Source organism: Medicago truncatula, chromosome 7 (genome assembly GCF_003473485.1).
Source record: "Medicago truncatula cultivar Jemalong A17 chromosome 7, MtrunA17r5.0-ANR, whole genome shotgun sequence".
Taxonomy (NCBI): Eukaryota; Viridiplantae; Streptophyta; class Magnoliopsida; order Fabales; family Fabaceae; genus Medicago; species Medicago truncatula.
The window spans coordinates 43,061,331-43,077,085 of NC_053048.1; the positions used below are offsets into that span (position 1 = coordinate 43,061,331).

Consider the following 15,755-nt stretch of genomic DNA (forward strand, 5'->3'; position numbering starts at 1 on the left):
ACTTCATTAATTGATTTTTTTTTGTTACTGTTTCATTAATTGATTAATAGTAAATAAATTGATAAATTATAATTATGAAAAGACAAAAAAGAAAGAGCATAGACCAAAGTATTCTTCTTAAAAAAAAGGTTAAATATATTTTGTCTCTATAAATATATCAACTTTTCGTTTTAGTCCCTCTAAAATTTCCCTTCAACTTTTAGTCTTTGGAATATTGAACATTGTTACATTTCTTTAGAAAAATTGTTAGTATAATTAATGTGTCTATTTTGTGTATAAATATTACTCCTTTATTTGAATGTATATTAAATTTGACTTTTCATATTTTATAAAAAATATATTAGTGTTAATTAGGGGTATTTCATGAAAAAATAAATAAAACATTAATAATTTGTAAAAAGGCTTATATTCAGGGACAAACAAACTTATCTAAGACGTATATGATGGGAATTGCTCTCTAAGCTTCAAAATTTGCTCTTACACACCGATTTTTTTTTTACCTTAATACCTCCAACGAGATTCCGTTGAGGGTATTGAAGATAATCTTGGATGCATGAGGGCAATTTCAGAGGCTTAAATAGCAATTCCCATTTATGATAGCAATAGCATTCAAGAGGAACATTCATTGATGCACAAGAATATCGACAACGTTAAGACATCAGATATTCTTTCCTATGTTGCCCATAATAACCACAGGCGAACACGCCAAAATAAAGACATATCTTATTCTCTTCATATCTCATTGCCATGTCCTTGTCAAGTGTCAACATATCAATTTGGACCAATAAAATTTGTTCTCTTCCAATCTTATTCTTGAGCAGTGATAAAGGCATACATTCATGAAGAGAATGATACAAGTATTCAAGGAAAGCACACAAATTGTAAAAGATTTTTTTGTGTGTCAAAGAGCATCCAAATTCTCCATCCCATAACATAATTTACCAAAGCTCTCTTTGTGCTCCTTCAGTCAAATGTGAATTCTGAACTTCAGAATCTTATACAACCAAGCATTCATGCCCCCAAATAGTTTGGAACACTACAAGTCAAATCAACCCAGTCCTGAAGCTTGGATTGTCACAACATCAATTTATCCATGTAAAATCCCAGCATTATGCAGAAACTGAAAACCATGTGAGATCTTGAGTTTCACTACCAACCTTGAATCACAGCTTTTCTGAAACACAAATCATATATTGTGTTATAAATATATTTACCACTTTTAAACAAGATAAACTACAACATTAGCATGCATAGTTATAAACATTGTGGCGGACATATCACATTATTAGTTATAGCGTTATAGAGTAATGACATTATAACAAACCACTATTTTTCATAATTCGCGATTTAGTTCCAAATGTTGTCAAATAACGGCTAAAACAGTGCTATAACTGTGTAGCTTAACAAAATTTGAACAAATGCTATTTTCCACGATCCGCATTTTGCAACACGGATCATAAAGGGAATTCAAATTCTCTGCATTTTCTTAATACATGGCAGCAAATGGAAATGCAACTTGCTCATTTTTTATCTTACTACTCATTTGAAACAACAATAAAATTTAGTAGAAAACACAAAAGCACGAACACAAACACGACCCTGACACGGACGCGTTGACACATAAAATTTTGAGAAAACAACATAATTCAACATAATCACAAGTGTTGGTGTCAAACACCACGACACGTCATCAATCAGAAGTGTCCGTGCACACACAAGACTAACCATTTTCAGAACTCTCACACTCTTCTACTTCCTTAAGCTTCTTCATCTTCAACAATTTGGGTCTGGGATTCATAGGCTTTAAAAAACCAGCCTGCAACCTCACCATTTCCTTCAAAATCCCAATCAAACTGGCCTCAATCTCAATCCCATTAGGCTCAAGAACCCTTAATGCTCTAGCCACAGCCTCCATAGTACTCACACAGCCACCAAAAGGTTCCTTCCTCAAAATCAATTCAGAATCATAAATACTTCCCCCACTCACTCTCTCATCTTCCATTCCTAAACATACCCTAACCGCAAATTTCGACAAATACCCCTCGCTTGCCTTCACCATCTCCTTTGCATGCTTCCACGTGGCGTCGAATGCGATCAACACCAGGCCGTCGTCGCCGTTGCGTTTCAGCTCCGATAGTTTGAAGTCGGAGATGTTGATTGCCGGTGAGGAAGTGGTGGATGGAAAGAGGTAGATGGCGGGAGGAGAATGGTCGAGGAGAGGGGATTTGCCGCGGCGGAGACGGCGGCCGGTGATGGAGGTGGCATTGAGGAGGGATTTGGTGAGGATTGGAGTGGTGGAGAGTTTGTGTTTGGCTTCTTGAGGGTGGTGAAGGATGAGGATTCGGGTGGTGGTTGGGATGGGTTTTGCGGGAAGCGCGTGACAGAGACATACTGAATTTGGTCGCCGGCAGTTGGAGCAGATGGAACGACGGTGAGTCTCCGGCGAGGTTGGGATTGGGAGGTGATGAGTTTCGCCTTCTTCTCTTTCGGGGTCCATGTAGCACAAGCCAACGGCGATTCTCTCGGTTAAAAAATCACTTTATTTAAAAAAAAATTATGGAATTTTAATATTATTGATTTTTTTTTTAATAAGTATTGTTGAAATTTTTGAAAATCACTTTCAAATTTAAAAGACAATTTTACATCAGTGTAATCGTTATTTTCTAGATAAAAAATACAATGTTCTGCATCTTTTTTCGTAGCAATGTATAGATTTTCCTTCATTGTAATCTGTAAATCCTTTTATCCTCATAATCCTATCACAAAAGTGTTCTACTTAAATAGTTTTTATAAGAAAAAAGTTTACGAGCATTTACAGTTACTTGTATATTATCCACTAATAAGATATTTACATAAGCATCACAATTTAATCCGGGTTTCTTTGTGAGATGAGCTGAATCCATACCAGCTAACTCAACCTACGTTGATCCTTAAATACCGTAGATAACTTTTTTTTACCAAATACCGAGATTTATCATATTCCATTTGACCTTTGTTTAATTTTTTTTTTGCAAATTCTCCCTTCTGATATTTGAGCATTCAACTGACAATGGCTTCTGTTGAAAACAATTATAAGGACTACATAAACAGATAAACTGCCAATCTTAGAATACATGCTTCATCTGCGACATAAAACAACGGCAAGGAAAAATAAAAATTTCATACTACTCCTAAATTGCAAATAACTACTCTCTTCATTGTCTAGGTTCAACACTTTTCATAAAATACAACCAATGCAGAACACAAAAACATTATACTTTAAATGCTCTCACAAATGTTAAACCAGAGAATCAACACCACCATATCTAAGTGGTTAACTCCATAACTCGATATTGCATGAGGCCAAAAGTAACGCCTTCTCATAAGTCAGTCAAACCGTAAATTTACCACAACCAGGATTCGCCCCTTTAACTGAGAATCTCAGTGTACGGCCAGTATACTTAAGTTTCATTTTCACCATCTGAAAGCAAGCAATCTTGTATTTGTTCCCTGAAAACAAGAATATCAACACGTAAAATTTGATGTCATGAAGAAATGTGTCCTACCAAAAAATGGGTAGACTCTTTCATGTTTATATCATAGATAGAGAACCCAAGTCATAATAAATTGATCATAATCCAAGCAATTGTGCTCCTACTAAAGAAGGGCAAAAGAACATCATGGTCTAGCGGTATAAGTGTATAAACAAAAACCTAAACACATGAAAAAACACCTTTACCGTGGAAAAAATGCAAGGACCCAGCTAGAAGATCTTAATGAAGTTTTACTACAGGAAATGGCCACGGTCTCAAGGCCTATCAAAATGATCTATTTGATTTCACAAATATTAGCAGAGCCAAAACGGATAATTCAAATTTCTCATATTCCTAGTTTCTTACTATCACTCAACAGCAAAGTTACCTAAAAGAAAACAGATTGAATTGATACTATAATAAAAGATTCCATGAAGGACCCAGTTGCCAATTGGCTTAGACCGAGTTATTACTAAATTTGATATGTATTTAATTGATTGATCACAACGACAAACAAATACCCACCTTAACGCATTCAAATTGCCATTGTTGACTCGGTTTGCCCGTGCAACCATTGAATGAGGTAAATCCGTATAAAATTTCTCCATTGATGTGGTATCTGGTGGAAGTATCTGAAACTGACAACTTGAGCAGCACGAAGTATAAAAAGTGTCACTACTTTTGCAGTTATTGTGATTGCTCCAATCAACAATCTCACTTTTGGCAAGTGGGCTATTGCAGAGAGGACAGAAAGATTCTGAGGAAACAGATTCATTGGTTTTGAGATTATATCTCTTTTGGCGTCTTCGAGTTGCCAATGGAACATTACCATCAACGATCTCGGGAATCCTGTTGAATTGAAAAGGAATAAGTTTCCCAGCTGTTCTTACAATTGTGCTCTCTCGAGACGGATTCTCTTCCTGCAAATCAGGTAATTAATCAATGACTTGCTAGTTGCTAATTCAATTCAGGCTTCTACTAAAGGGAAAAACTAAATACTAATCAACAAAAGCATGTTCTCCCTAAACCCTACCAGTGAGCATTTAAAATTCTATTTCGAATATGCATCAGGCTGCGGCACATCTAATGCCATAAAAGGCAAAAAATTAAGTCCACATATATGCAAAATCAGTGGACTAGCTGTATATATGGGGCATAACAAGCAAAGAGAACTTGACGCAAAAGATGAGAAGAGTCTTAAAAAATCTCACTATGTAACACTCATAAAACAGGTCACAGCCAACTTTCCGAAGTTAAAACCCATCACTGAAATGTCTTCACTCCCAACCACACTTATATATCGAATGGGTCAGGCAAAACAAATTATACCTGCAGTAGAGCCACAAAAGATGAGACCAAGCTATTGATGCTAGAACTCGGACTTGTAGACAGTTTAATGGTCTTTAGACTGCCCTGCCAAATAGATGAGACAAATCCAGTCAGTAACAATTACAAAATGCTATCTGACAAACATGGATGACAGCCTGCAAAAGAATTCCAGATTTTCCAAAACAAGAAGCAGAACAAACAAAAAGCACCGACATATTTCTTTGAAAATGTTTATGCATATCCGGAGGAGTACAAACCTGTCAAGATTGCAAAACATGTTGATCTCTTGGGCAAAACAATCACGCAGAGGAAGCACAGCTGGAATTTCCCACCTAGCGTCAACATACTGTATATCAGCAGGTAATGAATATCCTTGACCCTGTTATAATATATGGAAATGAGCACCCATAACATAAGGTTGATTCTTAGTACAATGCATGTTACAAGATTTTAATTTATACGAGATAAATGTAGAGATGGATCATAAAATCCATATAATTACATAATTTTTAAGTAAAAAGAATAGGGAGCTAAAACATTTGCTTAGCACAGTAGCACACATATTATCATATAGTAGGAAAGGGTTACTCGGTGCAAGTAGTTTGCATACATATTCACTTTAATCATATTGAGATCCCTATGAAAAAAAAAAAAGCTTTTGATTTGCAACTTAGGCATATATTATATTCTTCAGATAAATACAATCTAAAAATTGAATTGTACTAATGAATTCAAAAGTTCCACCAGTGAAACTCGTGACAAAAATAATTTAAGCTCAGTAGACACAAAGCATCATTATTTTACCCTTTGTACGAAAATTTATTTAAGGTAATGTTCAAAGTTGCTTAAACTTCAACAAAGTGTATATCTGGGCAGTTGATACAACAAACGAGATGCACACAAGTATTATAATCTCAACAGGTAACTGTCCTAGCATAATGTCTTGAGAAAAACTAGACAGAGAGCATACGAAAATTGACAAACAAGCAATTTGATTGACCACAAAAAATTCAATTTGGTACGGTACCTCACAAGTCAAGACTCATGACAGAAAATTCTTAATTTACTCCTAGTAACAACTTCAATTCAGTTAAATTCAATTGCTAAACTTTCAGTGTCCCCATGGCGTAGCTCAAGTGGTTGACCTCGGACACCCGAAGGAATTAGAGGAGGAGGTCAAGGGTTCAAATTCTAGCTACTAACATAACCTACTTAGAACAACTAACATTTGCCTATAAAAGAACTACAAACCTTCACGGTGGCTGAAAGGACATGAGCAGCAATCCTTGAAATGCACGAGCCCAGAAGAATCCTGTTATACCCAAATTCAGAAGCCACCTGAAAAATGATTACCAATTTCAAATTGAACACGTTTCCAAACATATACATATGTATATGCCTATAAGCTAGTATCAGAAAAATCCAGAAGCAAACCTTTTGCAAGGCCAACATGCGCAGAGAAAGCAACATATCCTCCCTACCAGTGGTATCACTCACTACATTCATCAGCTCAATTAACCTATCTTTTCCATCACTAGAATCCGATGAATAAACAGTTTCAATAGGAACAAAATGCAACTCTTTCCTTGGTGGGGCTAAACTCGACACAATCAAACTAATAACTTCAACCGCCTCTTCCATTTCATGAGCTGGAATCGGTAAAACAGCACTCTCATCAATAAAAACCACTCCAACACCAAACACAGGCAGTGACCTATCTCTACTAGCTTCAAAGTTCTTATGAGCCCTCTCTTGCAAATCATGCACAAACTGCAAAGCTACCCTAAAAAAACACATTTTTATGATCATCTACAAAATAAAATATAAAACTAAGTTTAAATTTATCACACATTCCAAATAATGCATTTAAGCTCAGTTTGGATAAACAGTTTAGAGCCCGTTTGGTCCACTTTCATTCGTGAAAAAACCATCTTTTTTTAAACAAAATAATTACTTTTTGAAGTTGTTTGATCAGCCTCTCAGAAAATATATATATATTTTTTTCAAAAGCTATATATATATATATATATATATATATATATATATATATATATATATTTTTTTTTTTTTTCAAAAGCTATTTTGTTACGGTAAAAAAACACAAAACAGTTTCTGCTTTTTTCTAAAAATCGGTAAAAACCTGTGAAGCCCGGATACGAGATACGATACTGCACCGATACGGAAAAATTTCAAAAATCAAGATACGATACGGCTGAGATACGTTAATAAAAAAAATTATATAATTAAATGTACAATATAATTATAACCATTTTTTTAATATGCAAATATATTAACAAGATACAAATCAGCTTCCTAATCCGGTTCATTCAAAGACAACTCTGCTAACTCAATTCCAACACCATCAAGCGGTTCATGCGCATCTCCACCAATGTCCCACATTCTCGATTGTCCTTTCTTATATCCATCTTCTTTCCTTGACAAGAGTCGAAGATTAGTATGCACATAAACCAAATCTTCTACCCTTTTTGGATCAATTTTGTTTCTTTTCAAAGAATGGATAAAAGAGAAAGTACCCCAATTTCTCTCACAACATGAGGAAGAACAAGGTTGCACAAGAAGCTTTAAACCCTAATTTCTCGACGGTGGCCAAAGTGTGGTGTGGTGTGGGTCGTACTAGCACCAAAAAAAGATAAAGGAAATGTATATATATTATAGTAATATAATGTTTTTATTCTGATTTTTTACAAAAAAAAAAAAAAAAAAAAGAAATCAAAATAATATAAAGAACACAAGTATCTGTGCGTATCGGAAAGTATCAGATAATTATTTTTTAAAAAAATAAAATTTAATATTTGGATACTCTCCGGATACGTATCGGGCAGGCATCGGTGCAGGATACGCAGGGGATACGGTACGTCATCCATTTTGAAGTATCGGGGGGCTTCACAGGTAAAAACTAAACTTTTTGAATACCAAAATCACTTTTTTTTTTTTCTCTCTTAGTTATAATCAGTGACGGGCTCGGTGCTTAGCATATTGCTTGTCATATAAGTGTTTAGGTAGAAGTTAAGTGTTTATGTATAACTTAAGATAAAATAAAGTCAAATGGTTTTCACCATAAGTTATAAGCTGTTTTCATGAGCAATCACGGAGAGCTTATAAAAATAAGCTGAAAATAAAACCGTTAGACATTTAATAAGCTGTTTTGATAAGTTATCCCAAACATTCTCACAAGTGCTTATGTAAACTCAAATAAGTCAATTCAAAAAGGGTTTGGATTTTTGTTGTTAACCTGGAAGAAGGGCCACCAGAGAAGGCAACCAGGACCTTATCGGTGGGAGAGATCATTGCGTTCGACGTAACAGCGAGTCGAAACTTCCCAAACAAGTTGCTCCTGAAGCAATCTGCACAGAAACGGCCATCGTCGATTCCGCCGTAGCCGGAAATGACGTCGTTTAGCTTGCACTTGATGCAGATATTGGTAGAGGTCTTTGATTCGGTTTCTGAAGATTCAGTTGGTTGGTCGTGTGTCTGTTCTTCGTCTTTGTAGCAACCGGATTGGCAGCCACCGACGCCGTTGCACGCCATCAACAACGATTGGTGATTTGATTATAGTTGCTCTGGTTAGGGTTTCAGGGTTTTCTAAATTTTAATTTGTTTGAATTACTTTATTTTAGTTTAAATTGCGCTTTTCTCCTCTAACTTTTACAATCCTGCAATTTTTGCTCCAATTATTTAAAGGTTTTTGCTCACAAATGCTTAAAGCATTAATATATTTTTTTCTTTGACAAGGCTTAAAGCATTAGTTAAAAATTGAAATAAAGTACTCCAAAGATAATACAGAAAAAATTAATTTTTAAAGTTTCAAAGTGTTATACATTATTCCAAAGATAAAATTTTAAGGTGTTAAATACACTATTTTTAATCTACACTTTTCTCCTTTAATAATTTCCTTTTTAATTTCAAATAGTTTGGCAACAAAAATCTAAGGAACATATGGCATTGAAAAGTACTAAAACCAATAAAATATGGATATTTAAAAGGCTTAATTGCACTTTTGACCCCTATCTTTCTAAAAGTTGCAATTTTGGGTCCCTAACTAATTAAAATACAAAACAACCCCCTATGTATTTGATCTTTGGCCCCAAAGCTAATTTTGACTTGGTCTTCGCTGACGTGGCACCCACGTCACTTAATTTTTTTAAAATAAAAAAAATACTTTTTATTTTTTTAATAAAAAATATTTTCTAAATAATTAAAAAATAAAGAATTAATTTTTTAAATCTTTTTTTACTTTTTTAATTAAAAAAATAGTACAATAAAATAAAAAAATATTTTTTTAATTACAAAAATAAAAAAAAATTAATTTTTAAATAATTTAAAAATAAAAAAAATACATGTGTGCATTGACCGAGTCAAAATTGGTCTTAGGGGCCAAAACTGCCAAAGATCTAATACATAGGGGGTTGTTTTGTATTTAATTAGTTAGGGGTCAAAATCGCAACTTTTGAAAAGATAGGGGGCCAAAAGTGCAATTAAACCTATTTAAAAATGTATTTTATATTCTATACCATCAAGTAAATAATAAAATAATCAGTATTTTTATCATTGTCATTGAAATTAAAATAAAAAGAAATGAATTATTTTTGCTTGAGCGATGGAAAAAATATATTTATGTAAAAATGGATTAAAATGCAGTACCTAAATAATTCACAGAGGAGATGGTTGTAATTTAAGCATCAATTAAGGAGAAGAAGTATACTTTATTTTAGGTTTTTATTTTCAAGGGAGAGGAATCTATATAAGAGGGAACGAGATTGTATTTCAAGTTTCGGTTAGGGGAGGGGAGTGTAATTTACTCATAAACAAACCGTTATATATATGATATTTAGTAACATTTTCCCGGTAACAACCAATTATACATTACCAAGTATATGTATTTCAAGCTTCCATTAAAAGAACAGACTCTTGATAAAGTGTTGGTGACTTTTGAGATCATAGATTCTTCTATGGTGGAAAACACATGAAAAACACCTTGAGAGTGAAAAAAGGAGATAAGTTGGGGGATGTTTTGGAGAATGTTGGAAGCTAAATATTTTGATTGCTTTTGTATCTCTCTTGATCAAGGAAATAACGAGGAAAAACAGTAAAAATTAGGTTTATATTTGTAGAGCATTTTGAAGCTAATTTCTTTTAACTTTTTGATAATTACGTCACTCTTAAATCAAATTGAGTAAACAAATATTAATGCGTTTTTTTGCTCTATATTCTCTTTATCAAATTAACATAATATCAAATAACCCGTTTAATTAATTAGGTAGCATCTTTTATTATAAATTGTGGAAATATTGAAACATAAATAACATAAAGTCTCAATCAATTATTTTCAAGTACACACCAGGGATTTCAAACTACTTTTTCTCCTCCAGAGAATTTACGTTTTCAATCATTCTCTGTAGCTAGTTTAATTATTAAGTAGTATCCATGAAGTAAACTTATTCAATCAATAAAGAAAAGATGTTTCTTATCACACCACCCTCAAAGGGATAAGAAGAAGTACAATCATTTGCATAATTTCAAGCATCCATTACTCTTCCAATTCTCAAATATACTTGAAACTTGACAGTCTTTTGGCCATCTTCACCACGAGCAAGTTTAAAATTTTCAATAACATCCTCCTTAAGCAGTTCAACCCCGTTATTCTTTGATGTCTGATATGATGACCTTGATCTTATATAAGTCAAGAAATCATCAAAATCCATCACAGTCTCTGCCACAAACTCAAATGGTCCTGTATGATCAACTCCTTCAACGGGCCCAAATGGAAAATCAACGGTTTCATAATTTTCCTCAACTAATTCACGTCTTTGGGTCCCAATGAGGTTTTGCATCAAAAGAATATACCTTATCATGCAAAGCATCAACTGCATCATTAACTCTTGGTGAATTGTAACACCAAGTAGCAATGATACCATGAGGTTTCTTGAGGACCCAATTGACTTGCTTGTAGAAGGTTGAGAGGTCAAACCAGTGAAGAGCTTGAGCAATGGTGACAAGGTCTATGGTTCCTTGAGATGACACCATTTGTTCAAGCTCAGCCATGGACATTATTAGAAATCGTGGTTGAGCCTAATACAACCCCATAAAACCGGCTTGTGAGGTGAAGATTGCCTCCACTTATAAACAAATTGTTAGGCCAACTCCTAACCGATGTGGAACTCTTAACAGACATGGTTGATGGGGTGTGTTGGTATCGCACATTATGAAGCAAGGTTGCAAATTCAAGTTGTTTCTCACTAGCATCGGTAGCTACTACATTGTTGTACAATGTAGCTAACTGAAATCACAGATTAGTTTTTTGTTAGTAAAAACAATTGAAAGAACAAAAGTTGTATAGTACGAAATCACAAATATATATATGCTTTTAATGTCTGCAAATATGTATAACTGCAACAAAAGTATATTAAAAGAAATACTATTCCTCAAAAAGAAAAAGAAGCAAAAGAAAATATATGGTAGAAGTGTCCTAAAGGATAGAGTTCTTTGACAAGAGAAACGCACAGATTTGGGAGCTTGTCCACTTCCGGTGGCAACGTCCCAAACGAGGTTGTGAGAGGGAGTTTTAGAAGCTATGAATTGGAAGAGTTGTGGTGGATAACTTGGCCTTGCATTTGAATATTCCCTTGCCTGATTCACATAAAGTTCTGCCATCTCTATTCTCTTCTTAATTCGCTATAACTAATTTCCTAATAATTTTTAGATCAGACTCAAATTTGCATCTTTGATTGCCCATTGCATTTGCACTATATATATATAGTAATTCATGACGATCGGACCTTAGTTTGAATACGCATAAAAAAGAAAGACGACAAATGATAACATATCTGCACATGATTGTTGTTTAACGTTATGCATGGGTACCGCAGATACTAGTATATGATATTCTATCGTATCGTATATACCGATGAATATCTATTTTTATTTAGTTACTTAAAAAAAATCTATTTTAGTTTAGTTGAATCCGAACATGGTTAAGGTAAAAACTTGCTAACCGTGGAAAAAGTGTGGAAAGTATTTTGATTATGAGAAATGGTATTTATACAATTATTTTTTGAAAATATTATGATAATTTTTTCTTTCATACTTACATTACGTTTTTAGTTTCTCTCTATTGTTTTGGTTTTTCTGCCAATATCTTATTTTCTTTGTAAATTTTTTGTTGTCCCAAAAATTGTTCAAATATACAACAGTTTGATTATCTATTTTGCTTCTGATAAAAATAGTCGAGAGGGTGGATTATAAAAATTAAATATTTGAAGCTTGATGATAAAATTATGGTTGAGCACATGGTTAAGGTGCAGATATTAATATTATACAAGTTTCTACCAAAAAAAAAAAAAATTATACAAGTCCATAAAAAAAATTAATATTATACAATTTTTTTTTGAGGTTAACGGTGGTGGTCGACAGTCCAAAACGACTTTTGTATATACAATAAATCAAAATATTTAAAATTGCCACATCAATTAATGTTTTTAATTTATTTGACAATTATGAATTTTTGATTGGTTGCCGGTACAAAAGTATCACCATTAAACTCATTTTTTTGGAGGTAATACATATTTCTTTACGGTAGTTAGGAGAAGAAGGAATTGCTATGACTCTTTACAAGATGAAGATGAAAATTGGATTATTGATCCTCAACATATTGAAAAATTAGTCACCAACCATTATTTAATCATTTTTGAAGGTGGGTAAAGTCTTCCTATTCTTGGAATTAATGGGGATTTTCCTCCTATAGATGATGAAACGATGGAGTTGCTCATTAAGCAAGTCACTCCGGGAAGAAATTCATTTCACGGTGAAGAGAGATTTGGAAATTACAAAGCTCCTGAGACAGATGTTCTCCAGGCCGTTTTCTTCAAGTCTCAATGAAATGTTATTGGAAATGAGTTTAGAAATTTTTGTAAATCCTTAAACATATCCTAGAGATTTGATTCCAAGAAGAACGTGCACGAAGGATTTCCATCATATAAATAAAAGTGTGTTAGTATTTCTTGCACCAATAGTTAGTGGGTTTTGCTATAGCTAGCGTTAGCTCTACTATTTAGTATCTCTAATTATCAACTACATTATACAATTCTTTTCTTCCTGATTCTTATAGAATATGTTGTGGCTAAGTACTTAAAAAAAACTTTCAGATTGACAGTATCGCATAAGAGTTATGATACATAGACACCCTTAGGTGGTAATACATTCATTGACACCCACACAAAAAGCTGACATGTGGTCACGTGGACCCTGCACAAGCACATTTTCTCTTTCCTCTCCTCTTCTCTCTTCCTAGTGCATGAAAATAAAGGGTGTCTATGTAACATTTTCCATCGCATAACTGTTTAATTTTGTAGCATTTTTATGAGAAATTTGTTGAAACATTGAAACATAAAATACTTAAATTCGTCATACCAAGTTACAATAGAAAGGCTCAATCAATTATCTACAAGTACACACCAGGGGTTTCAAACTAGTTTTTCTCCTCTGGAATATCTGCTTTCAATCATTCTCAAAAGCTAGCTTAATTATTTAAGTAGTATCAAAGAAAAGATGTTCCTTGTCACACCACCCTCAAAGGGATAAGAAAAAGTACAATCATTTGCATATTTTCAAGCATCCCTTACTCTTCCAATTCTCAGATATACTTGAAACTTGGCAATCTTTTTTCCATCTTCTCCCCAAGCAAGTTTGAATTTTTCAATAACATCATCAGTAAGAAGCTCAACCCCTTTATTCTTTGATGACTGATAAGCTGACCTTGATCTTATATAATTCAAGAAGTCATCCAAATCCATCACAGTCTCGGCCTCAAACTCAAACGGTCCTGTATGATCAACCCCTTCCACAGGATCAAATGGAAAATCAATGTTTCTATAATTATCCTCAAGTAATTCACGTCTTGAGTCCCAATAAGGTTTTGCATCAAACGAATACAACTTATCATGTAAAGCACCAACTGCATCATTAACTCTTGGTGAAGTGTAACACCAGATAGCTAAGACACCATTAGGTTTCTTGAGAACCCAATTAACTTGTTTGTAGAAGGTTGAGAGGTCAAGCCAGTGAAGGGCTTGAGCAATGGTCACAAGGTCTATGGTTCCTTGAGGTGACACCATTTGTTCAAGCTCAGTCATGGACATGGTTGATGGGGTGTGTTGGTATCGTACATTAGGAAGCTTGGTTGCAAATTCAAGTTGTTTCTCACTAGCATCTGTGGCTATGACATTCTTGTACAGTGTACTTAACTGAAATCACAAACTATTTTTGTCAAAGTAAAAACAAAAATGGTATCATGTCTGTGGAAATTGACAAATTTAGAAGCATTCCTAGTAGCTGGGGAGAAGTTAGTATAACATAAAAACATACAAATGCAAATTCAATGTTAGTTTTCACTGATTGGCTCAAAGAGTTGAAATAGTTGCGACCAAAGATCTGGTGATTACAAAAAATGAAATTATGAAATAAAAAATATTTTTCACAACATATCATACTATTAGGGGTAGAGGTAGGGGTTGCAAAACGGGGTTAGGCCACTGGGGCCGACACGTTTAATCCACTATTTTTTATGGATTGAGTTGAGGTTTTGAACTCGACCACTTAAGTTGACTCGTTCCATTTAACCCATTGAAAAAGTGAAGTGGAGCGGATTGGCCCACAAGTTAGTTTTCAAAAAAATATCATTTATGTATTGTTTTTACTAAGAAATCATTTGAATTACACCACAAAGCTATTTGTCCCGCGTTTGCTATGTTCATGAAGATTTTTTTTTTTTTTTTTAATAATAAGAACAACAAATCATGTGAATAACTCAACATTTTTTTTGGTAATAACGACTCGTGTGAATGGAAGTACTATCTAATTTGTTTGACGAAGCGATCCACCAATTCGTCAGGCTGCCAAGAGGCAGAGTGACGGTTTGAACCTGACCATCTAAGTTGGTTAGCTTTGCCCCACCCATTTTTGACGGGTTAAAAACAGGACATTCCTAAACGAGGAGGGTCAACCTACTTTGCATAGAAGTAGGTCGGACCCCACAAGGTTTTCTTAAATATGTAGGGTGAGTTTGGTCTCTTAGTTATACAATAACAATGATAAACTTGCAACTACCAATAGTCTAGTGACTATTACAAATTACTATTGATAAAAATCACAACAACTTAGGTACATAAGAAAATAGCAAAAGAAGAGATATATGCTAGTATTTATTTATCACCGAAAAAAAGAAAGATATATGATGTAGAAGGATAAGAAAAAAAGAAAAAGAAGATACGCACAGATTTGGCAGCTTGGCCGGTTCCTGTGGCCACGTCCCAAGCAAGGTCGTGAGAGGGAGTTTTAGAAGCTATGAATTGGAAGAGTTGTGGTGGATAACTTGGCCTTGAATCTGCATATTCCTTTCCCTGTTTCGCAAAATGCTCTGCCATTTCTATTCTCTCCTTAATTAAGCTAAAGTTAATAATCTAATATAATAACATTGAGATCATTCTTGCACAATTTATTCATTTGTGATATGATAGGAGAAGAACCTTCGCTGGCATACACCTAAAAAGACACATGTTACATTGATAGTTGATACCAGTGGGATACTTTAGGATAACAGAGTTGGGCCTTCTATGGTTACAACCCGGCCCAAGCACATTGCCACGTCATAATGTGAAACCATGCAGAGTCAACAATAGTCAAATGCCACATCATGCATGATATTATGAAAACTTGGTGAGCTGCTCAATACTTATTTTACATAAGTGAGCTTGTGCTGCTGTGTCTTCTTTTCTTTTTTAAAATATTGGCTATTCTTGTTACTTGATCAGAAGGCACAGTTACTAATCTGCTACCACTATTTCTGCTAACATTGACATGGCTGAATCATTTGTGTTTAATATTGCTGATTCACTATTT

At 34.1% G+C, this 15,755-nt stretch overlaps 3 protein-coding genes and 1 pseudogene across 3 annotated transcripts; all 4 read right to left on the reverse strand.

Moving 5' to 3' along the window:
- Positions 1 to 603: 603 nt before the first annotated feature.
- Positions 604 to 2,534, reverse strand: LOC25499015 (tRNA-uridine aminocarboxypropyltransferase 2). Its single transcript, XM_013594149.3, has 2 exons — positions 1,726 to 2,534; positions 604 to 1,174 (listed from the first exon to the last, which is right to left on the reverse strand). Exons 1-2 carry the CDS (start codon positions 2,495 to 2,497, stop codon positions 1,164 to 1,166), a joined length of 783 nt encoding a protein of 260 aa, XP_013449603.2. The 5' UTR covers positions 2,498 to 2,534; the 3' UTR covers positions 604 to 1,163.
- A 496-nt stretch (positions 2,535 to 3,030) lies between these two features.
- Positions 3,031 to 8,496, reverse strand: LOC25499016 (cytoplasmic tRNA 2-thiolation protein 2). Its single transcript, XM_013594150.3, has 7 exons — positions 8,095 to 8,496; positions 6,276 to 6,624; positions 6,093 to 6,179; positions 5,099 to 5,220; positions 4,842 to 4,920; positions 4,038 to 4,432; positions 3,031 to 3,489 (listed from the first exon to the last, which is right to left on the reverse strand). The coding sequence occupies exons 1-7, from the start codon at positions 8,388 to 8,390 to the stop codon at positions 3,441 to 3,443; spliced, it is 1,377 nt and encodes a 458-aa protein (XP_013449604.1). The 5' UTR covers positions 8,391 to 8,496; the 3' UTR covers positions 3,031 to 3,440.
- Positions 8,497 to 10,350: 1,854 nt separating this feature from the next.
- LOC25499017 (putative methyltransferase DDB_G0268948) lies at positions 10,351 to 11,608 on the reverse strand (annotated as a pseudogene).
- Positions 11,609 to 13,212: 1,604 nt separating this feature from the next.
- On the reverse strand, positions 13,213 to 15,415 carry LOC25499018 (putative methyltransferase DDB_G0268948). The gene is made up of 2 exons (XM_013594152.3): positions 15,131 to 15,415; positions 13,213 to 14,101 (listed from the first exon to the last, which is right to left on the reverse strand). Exons 1-2 carry the CDS (start codon positions 15,278 to 15,280, stop codon positions 13,466 to 13,468), a joined length of 786 nt encoding a protein of 261 aa, XP_013449606.1. The 5' UTR covers positions 15,281 to 15,415; the 3' UTR covers positions 13,213 to 13,465.
- Positions 15,416 to 15,755: the final 340 nt, after the last annotated feature.

Excerpts from the sequence above, each read along its gene's own strand:
- LOC25499018 (XM_013594152.3), bottom strand. The coding sequence starts at position 15,280 with ATGGCAGAGCATTTTGCGAAACAGGGAAAGGAATATGCAGATTCAAGG. Across the intron at positions 14,102-15,130 it reads CCGGCCAAGCTGCCAAATCT|TTAAGTACACTGTACAAGAA; the intron begins GTGCGTATCTTC and ends TTGTGATTTCAG.
- LOC25499015 (XM_013594149.3), bottom strand. The coding sequence starts at position 2,497 with ATGGACCCCGAAAGAGAAGAAGGCGAAACTCATCACCTCCCAATCCCA.
- LOC25499016 (XM_013594150.3), bottom strand. The coding sequence starts at position 8,390 with ATGGCGTGCAACGGCGTCGGTGGCTGCCAATCCGGTTGCTACAAAGAC. Across the intron at positions 6,625-8,094 it reads TCTGGTGGCCCTTCTTCCAG|GGTAGCTTTGCAGTTTGTGC; the intron begins GTTAACAACAAA and ends GTGTTTTTTTAG. Across the intron at positions 4,433-4,841 it reads CTTTTGTGGCTCTACTGCAG|GAAGAGAATCCGTCTCGAGA; the intron begins GTATAATTTGTT and ends CCTGATTTGCAG.